Here is a 9067-nt window from a genome sequence, read left to right as displayed (position 1 = left end):
AGGCTTCGGGAGTAAACCCCGAGGGAAAAATCTGGAGCCGCGGTCCCTAAGGCAGTCCCACATTGAGTTCAGCACAGACTGGCAACTCCTGTGACACTGCAGGTGCCAAACTGTGTCGGTCTTTGGGCTCATCAGATGCGTGGTGGAGGAGAGCTTGTTACATGGTCTCCATATTGTGCTGTCCAGGCCTGTGCATCCAGACAGCCAGGATGCAAAATCCATGGTCAACCCTGACCAGGTGGAGGCCTCACATGGAGGAAACCTAGGCGGTCATGGGGACTCATTGGAAAGAGAGGTATAATGGGAAAAATGGCATTAAAACTTTTAGATGCGTGCACAAACATAAAAATACTTATGTTTATATAATCCCTTCCGGCCCTTTGAGTCGTGCCTCCAGCAACCCCCGATTTAACCCTAGTCTAATCGCGGGACGATTTACAATGACCAATTAACCCACCAACCGGTACGTCTTTGGACTGTGGGAGGAAACCAGAGCACCCGGAGGAAACCCATGTGGCCATGGGGAGAACGAACAGGCAGTGGGCAGGAACTGAACCTGTGTCGCTGATACTGTAAAGCGCTGAGCTAGCCACTACGTTGCCGCGACGCCCTACCGTAGCTTCCAAGCTGAGAGATTGGTATCGGACAAAGGAGGTGAGGGAAACGCTGAGGAGCTGAGAAAGTGTAGCGGAAGTGCAGATCAGCCAGTCTTTTTTTTAAAGTAACATGCTTTTGAATGGCAGGGCAGGTGGGCTGAAATGCTTAGTTGCCACAGGAGTACATGGGACCGATACTAGAAAGATTCATTTAAGTACTTCTTGTAAAAGTGTAAGTGACTACGTAAAGATGATGTGGAACGTCAAGCTAAGCTCGAACATATCAGACATGATGTGACATACAGTGGAAATTCAGGCATTAAAAATAATACCTTGACTCAGGAATAAGACCCACTTGAAAGTTTGAAATGCAGTGTGTGTCATGCTTAGATCCATTTAGAATTAAGCAGTTGTTACTTGTCTGACACTTTGTGTAGCAATTAATAATGCAGTTATGACTGACTTTTCTCTGTTTCTTTTCTGGCCTCAACAGTGTCATAATTAATAATCAGGTCATACCCGATACTTCATTGGTTCTTATTCTAGCCTCAAGCTATTGACTAAACTTTGTCCTTTTAATTACTGTCACCCTCAGAATTCAACATGACCGATGGGATGGAGGAGATGGAGGTAACCTATGATCAGTGTGCAGATGTAGGAAATTGGAGCGAGCTGCCAGAATTATCCCTGAGACACGTGTTCCAGTGGCTTGGAGATCAGGACCGAGTCCGGGCAGCGCTGGTGTGTAAATGCTGGAACCAAGTGATGCATTCGCCAGCCCTCTGGCGATCCAGGATCTTCACTTTCAGCGGGAGACCGTCCAAGTATCGGCGGGTTGAATACGAGTCTGCCATCTGGTATGCCAAGAAGTTTGGAAGGTACCTGGTGAACTGTGAGATCAGGTTCATGAATCCGTACAATTCCCTGCTGACCCGGAGATTCCAGGTTACAATGAGGAGCTTCTTGGCACGCCTAGGGAATGAGAACAATCGGCTACAATCTTTCACCATGCAACATTTGGAGTTGGACCGACTGGTGTGGAGGCCTTCTGTCAGGAACGCTTTCCTAAAGGTACCACTTCAAGGGAGGAATACACATTTCAATCTTCTGATTTACGCTTTCCAATAGCTTTGTTCATAATCTGACAGTATAATGACCCGGTTGTGCTCAACCTTTTCAAGAGGGGGTTGAATGAACCTACAGCCCCCTTCCCTCACGATGTCAGAGGCATCCCATGCTGCTACGCCTCTGACTCGCACAGCCTGGTTTCCCCACACGCGCGACATTCTAATCCTTCCGGTTTGCAAATGTGTCACCTTCCTCTGGCACCTTCTCATTTTCCAGCCTCTTCTGATTTTCTCCTTACCCTCCACCTCCTTTGACGTGCCTTTGTTGATCTCTGTGACAGTCGCCCGATGTCTGCGGCGTGGCCTTCTGTGCCTGGGCCCTGGCATTACCGTTCCTCTTCTCCTCTCTGTCTCTGAGTAAAACCCTCTTCTGTCCAGGGATTCCCACACCTCACCCACCTTTGGCTCAGTATCAGTTTTATTTTGAAACTGTTAAGAACACTAATGTGATATAAATGCAAGTAATATTTTTATTTATTGAGATACAGCCCGGAATAGGCCCTTCTGACCCTTTGAGCCGTGATGCCCAGCAACCCCCAATTTAACCCTAGCCTAATCACAGGATAATTTACAATGACCAATTAATGTACTAACCAGTGCAGCTTTGGACTGTGGGAAGAGACCAGAGCACCTGGAGGAAACCCACACAGTCTTGTGGAGAACTTACAAACTCCTCACAGACAGCATCGGAAATTGAACCCCGGTCGCTGGTACTGTAACGAGATGAGCTTGTCGTGACTCTGATCGAAGTCACCAGAGAGACTGAAGCTGGTGATATAGAAGTCCTTAATCAGCACATAAGCAGGCATCATACTGGATACACTCTTTGAAGAGGCCTCCCAACCCAATATTACATGACATTTTTATATGCTAAAGATCAAAGGTAACGGCAGGACAATTCTATAGATACAATGTATCTACAATGCTTCCTTTGAGTTACATATAATTTTCAAACATGTCCAAATCTTCAGACGCCAAAAGTGAATGTTAATCACCATTGTCTCTAAGTTGCATTCATACATACTGTATGCAGACATTGCACATCAATGGGGGGTTTCTTGGTTTGCAATTAACCCCAGTCTGTAGCTCCAAGAGCACCATTGTTCTGAGTTGTGTTCCAAATTCAATCTACAATCCACATTCAGATCTGAAGACTGGTTGCTGTTGGAATTAATATTTGCTATATTCTGTAACTCCGGAATACGTGGAAGAGTTGCTAACCATTACATAGAAAATAGGTGCAGGAGTAGGCCATTCGGCCCTTCGAGCCTGCATCGCCATTATTATGATCATAGTTGATCATCCAACTCAGAACCCCGCCCCAGCCTTCCCTCCATACCCCCTGACCCCCGTAGCCACAAGGGCCATATCTAACTCCCTCTTAAATATAGCCAATGAACTGGCCTCAACTGTTTCCTGTGGCAGAGAATTCCACAGATTCACCACTCTCTGTGTGAAGAAGTTTTTCCTAATCTCGGTCCTAAAAGGCTTCCCCTCTATCCTCAAACTGTGACCCCTCGTTCTGGACTTCCCCAACATCGGGAACAATCTTCCTGCACCTAGCCTGTCCAATCCCTTTAGGATTTTATACGTTTCAATCAGATCCCCCCTCAATCTTTTAAACTCTAACGAGTATAAGCCTAGTTCATCCAGTCTTTCATCATATGAAAGCCCTGCCATCCCAGGAATCAATCTGGTGAACCTTCTTTGTACTCCCTCTATGGCAAAGATGTCTTTCCTCAGATTAGGGGACCAAAACTGCACACAATACTCCAGGTGTGGTCTCACCAAGGCCTTGTACAACTGCAGTAGTACCTCCCTGCTCCTGTACTCGAACCCTCTCGCTATAAATGCCAGCATACCATTCGCCTTTTTCACCGCCTGCTGTACCTGTATGCCCACTTTCAATGACTGGTGTATAATGACACCCAGGTCTCGTTGCACCTCCCCTTTTCCTAATCGGCCAACATTCAGATAATAATCTGTTTTCCTATTTTTGCCACCAAAGTGGATAACTTCACATTTATCCACATTAAATTGCATCTGCCATGAATTTGCCCACTCACCCAACCTATCCAAGTCACCCTGCATCCTCTTAGCATCCTCCTCACTGCTAACACTGCCACCCAGCTTCGTGTCATCTGCAAACTTGGAGATGCTGCATTTAATTTCCTCATCCAAGTCATTAATATATATTGTAAACAACTGGGGTCCCAGCACTGAGCCTTGCGGTACCCCACTAGTCACCGCCTGCCATTCTGAAAAGGTCCCGTTTATTCCCACTCTTTGCTTCCTGCCTGCTAACCAATTCTCCACCCACACCAATACCTTACCCCCAATACCATGTGCTTTAAGTTTGCACACTAATCTCCTGTGTGGGACCTTGTCAAAAGCCTTTTGAAAATCCAAATATACCACATCCACTGGTTCTCCCCTATCCACTCTACTAGTTACATCCTCAAAAAATTCTATGAGATTCGTCAGACATGATTTTCCTTTCACAAATCCATGCTGACTTTGTCCGATCATTTCACTGCTTTCCAAATGTGCTGTTATCACATCCTTGATAACTGACTCCAGCAGTTTCCCCACCACCGACGTTAGGCTAACCGGTCTATAATTCCCCGGTTTCTCTCTCCCTCCTTTTTTAAAAAGCGGGGTTACATTAGCCACCCTCCAATCCTCAGGAACTAGTCCAGAATCTAACGAGTTTTGAAAAATTATCACTAATGCATCCACTATTTCTTGGGCAACTTCCTTAAGCACTCTAGGATGCAGACCATCTGGCCCTGGGGATTTATCTGCCTTCAATCCCTTCAATTTACCTAACACCACTTCCCTATTAACATGTATTTCGCTCAGTTCCTCCATCTCACTGGACCCTCTGCCCCTTACTATTTCTGGGAGATTATTTATGTCCTCCTTAGTGAAGACAGAACCAAAGTAATTATTCAATTGGTCTGCCATGTCCTTGCTCCCCATAATCAATTCACCTGTTTCTGTCTGCAGGGGACCTACATTTGTCTTTACCAGTCTTTTCCTTTTTACATATCTATAAAAGCTTTTACAGTCCGTTTTTATGTTCCCTGCCAGTTTTCTCTCATAATCTTTTTTCCCCTTCCTAATTAAGCCCTTTGTCCTCCTCTGCTGAACTCTGAATTTCTCCCAGTCCTCAGGTGAGCCACTTTCTCTGGCTAATTTGTATGCTTCTTCTTTGGAATTGATACTATCCCTAATTTCTCTTGTCAGCCACGGGTGCACTACCTTCCTTGATTTATTCTTTTGCCAAACTGGGATGAACAATTGTTGTAGTTCATCCATGCAACCTTTAAATGCTTGCCATTGCATATCCACCGTCAATCCTTTAAGTGTCATTTGCCAGTCTATCTTAGCTAATTCACATCTCATACCTTCAAAGTTACCCCTCTTTAAGTTCAGAACCTTTGGTTCTGAATTAACTATGTCACTCTCCATCTTAATGAAGAATTCCACCATATTATGGTCACTCTTACCCAAGGGGCCTCTCACGACAAGATTGCTAATTAACCCTTCCTCATTGCTCAAAACCCAGTCCATAATAGCCTGCTCTCTAGTTGGTTCCTCAACATGTTGGTTCAAAAAACCATCCCGCATACATTCCAAGAAATCCTCTTCCTCAGCACCTTTACCAATTTGGTTCACCCAGTCTACATGTAGATTGAAGTCACCCATTATAACTGCTGTTCCTTTATTGCACACATTTCTAATTTCCTGTTTAATACCATCTCCGACCTCACTACTACTGTTAGATGGCCTGTACACAACTCCCACCAGCGTCTTCTGCCCCTTAGTGTTACGCAGCTCTACCCATATCGATTCCACATCTTCCCGGCTTATGTCTTTCCTTTCTATTGCGTTAATCTCTTCTTTAACCAGCAACGCCACCCCACCTCCCCTTCCTTCATGTCTATCCCTCCTGAATACTGAATATCCCTGAACGTTGAGCTCCCATCCCTGGTCACCCTGGAGCCATGTCTCTGTGATCCCAACTATATCATAATCATTAATAACAATCTGCACTTTCAATTCATCCACCTTATTACGAATGCTCCTTGCATTGACACATAAAGCCTTCAGGCGCTCTTTTACAACTCTCTTAGCCCTTGTACAATTATGTTGAAAAGTGGCCCTTTTTAATGCTTGCCCTGGATTTGTCGGCCTGCCACTTTTACTTTTCTCCTTTGTACTTTTTGCTTCTACCCTCACTTTACACCCCTGTCTCTCTGCACTGGTTCCCATCCCTCTGTTGTGAACTAACCTCCTCACGCCTAGCCTCTTTAATTTGATTCCCACCCCCCAACCATTCTAGTTTAAAGTCACCTCAGTAGCCCCCGCTAATCTCCCTGCCAGGATATTGGTCCTCCTACGATTCAAGTGCTACTGTGCCACCCCCCTGTAGCCGTTACCATAGCAGTAGTGAGGTTAGACACTTGTAGGCTATCCCAGCCTGGGATGGTTCCTTGAGAGCTGACCAGAACAATTCTCTGTTCTCTGATATGCAGCATTCTCTATTCAGTTTCTGGTTTACATTGAGCTGGAAGGAAAATTGCATCAGGTGTGCTGATGCAATAAGCAAGTTAATTAAATCTGATAGCCACAAGAATTATTGTCATCAGATTCTTAGCCTGACATAATCTTCTAAATATTGTTGCCTACTAATTTACTTCAGTGAAATTATTAGTTGATTTCTCCGGACCTTAGAATCAGAATCATGTTTAATATCACCACCGTATGTCATGAAATTTGTTGTCTTTGTGGCTGCAGCAGAATGCAATACATCATAATAAAAACTATAAGTTACAATTAGATTAGATTAGATTATTTAAAAGTATATTTAAAAAATTAAATTAAATAAGCAGTGCAAAAAGCGAGGTGAAATGCTGAGGTCGTATTCAGGGGTGTTACCCGGGGCGACTGAGGAGAACCCATGTGCAGGACACCGGCACGTTGACTGAGTTGGGAACGCTGGCGTAGACGTGAACGTAGAACAGCAAACCGGAGGAGTCTTGACAAAGGGACGGGATCTACAGGGACTATCTCGAAACTAGAGCAGAACTTGGAACTAAACTTAGAACTAACGGTTCTAAGCGGACGAGAGAACGAAGCATCACACAAGAATAGACCAACAAACTGGCGACCTGTGTAGTGACGCCATCGTGCTTATTTCACGGTCTCTGATGCAAACCAGATGTACCGTAATTAAGTAAACTAGCAGCAATTGGAAATCTAATAGCTGAAATTAGGGCATAAACAGGGAGAAAGGAGCGTTAAAGGGGGACAACCAAACGGAACCATGACAAGAGGTTCATTGACCACTCGGAGATCTGATGATGGAGGGGGAGAAGCTGTTTCTGAAACGCTGAATGTGTGTCTTCAGGCCCCCGTACCTCCTTCTCGATGAGGAGAAGACGAATTCTGGGTCAGAGAGACATAAATGACGGACGCTGCCTTTTTGAGGCGTTGCCATCTGAAGGTGTCCTGGATGCTGCGGAGGCTGGTGCCGATGACGGAACTGGCTGAGCTCACAACTTTCTGCAGCTTTTTCTGATCCCGTGCTGTGGCACGGCCCCACCCTCCCCACACCGCCATACCAGACGCAGACGCAACCAGTTAGAATGCTCTGCATGGTACATCCGTAGAGATTTCCAAGTGTCTTATCTTTGGCTCTGTAAATCTAGACGAAAAACTGTCAAATCAGCTGAAAATAGTGTTCCGGTTTAAACAGGTTCCGTGGTTTCTGTGTTTCATAGCTGCCTGGGGGAGATGAGTTTCAGGGTTGTACACTATATACAATCTTTGATAATAAATGCACTTTGAATACTTGAATATATACTTCCATGCCATTATTTGCCTATTCACATTAGATGATTGAGGTCTCGCACTAGGTATCAATAGAAGATCGGCATGTTTATTTACGTTGTTATTGAATAAAGAGTACAACACAGGAAAAGGGCCTTCAGCCAAGAACTACGTAAACTAATAACACATAATCTCTTCTGCTGTTCATGGTCCATTACCCTCCATTCTCTGCACATTCATGTGTCCATCTAAAAGCCTCTTAAATGTCTCCACCATCACTTACTTACTTACTGTCTGCCATGCTGCTGGCCTTTAGGACAGCAATGAAGGTCCTCCGTCTCTGCTGGTGTTCAGTGCTTCCTTCATCGTGTCAGTAGCTTCTAATTCCCGGGTGGAGACTCAGGAATACCGTCGCACTCAGTTGTAGAAGGATTCTTCATTGCTGCTTCTGTAACGGTTTTGTTTTACCAGTCAGGGTCGTTCACCCTGCGCTGACCCCCGAACCTGTTGAACCAGTGGACCACCTTTAGTCTGGCCTCTACCTTTTCGCCTGTTTGGCCTGGGTGACCCTACCAAGAGCCAAAGCATAAAGCCCCGACCCCAGCCAACGCAGCTCTCTGGGTCACTGAGGCACACAAACCTCCAAACCACAAGCACCAACATTGGCAGCATATTCCAAGCACCCACCACTCTGTGCGCGTCTACCTGGACACTTCCCCTCTCGGCTTAAATGCATGCCCTCTAGATTTAGGCATGTTGACTCTGGATACTGTTCAGACATGGTTATAATTGCACCTGGTTTAACAAATGTGTCCAGGTAGGGCAATCAAATGTGTATCTGAATAGAAGCAGTAAAGTAATATAAAAACAACAGGAAGAGATGGAGTCCTGACGAAGGGTCTCGGCCAGAAACGTCGACTGTACCTCTTCCTAGAGATGCTGCCTGGCCTGCTGCGTTCACCAGCAACTTTGATGTGTGTTGCTTGAAGGAATATAAAATCTGTCATTGGTTACGTATTTACTGCCCATTATGCCTCTGGTGTTTAGGGCAGCAATGAAGCTCCTCCATCTCTGTTGGTGTTCAGGGCTTCCTTCATCGTGTCAGTAGCTTCCTCTCCATTTTCACGACTGTCAGTCATGCAAGTCCCGGGTGGAGACTCAGGAATACCATCACACTCAGATGCAGAAGGATTCCCCCGAACTTGGAGGACTGGTGGACCACTCTCAGTCTGGCCTCTACCCTTGGCCTATTTCACATGAGCAACCCTACTGAGAGCCAAAGCATAAAGTCCTGACTCCAGCCAACATAGCTCTCTGGGTCATTGAGGTACACAAGCCTCTAAACCCTACGGCAAGCATGTGGTCCTTGGAGGTCATCAGTTGTGGTCACCATGAAATTGTCAGATTGTCGTAAAATCCCATCTCATGAAATCTATAATTCTTACTTTCTCCGGCCTATCTATCTGCCCCATCAACTCACCTAGCAAGCAAGTTTCAACCACAAAA

General features: G+C 45.5%; 1 protein-coding gene across 1 annotated transcript in view; it reads left to right on the top strand.

Annotated features, from left to right (window-relative positions):
• The first annotated feature begins 1199 nt into the window (after window positions 1-1199).
• LOC134338076 (F-box only protein 39-like) overlaps window positions 1200-9067 on the top strand; it is a 33500-nt gene continuing 25632 nt past the window's right edge. Inside the window, exon 1 of the mRNA XM_063033608.1 lies at window positions 1200-1667. Coding sequence (XP_062889678.1) covers window positions 1200-1667 — 468 coding nt within the window. The remainder of the gene's footprint in view (window positions 1668-9067) is intronic.

Source organism: Mobula hypostoma, chromosome 26 (genome assembly GCF_963921235.1).
Source record: "Mobula hypostoma chromosome 26, sMobHyp1.1, whole genome shotgun sequence".
NCBI classification, from domain to species: Eukaryota; Metazoa; Chordata; class Chondrichthyes; order Myliobatiformes; family Myliobatidae; genus Mobula; species Mobula hypostoma.
The sequence above is the reverse complement of the archived record's forward strand: the minus strand, read 5'-3'. Positions and strand labels throughout refer to the sequence as shown.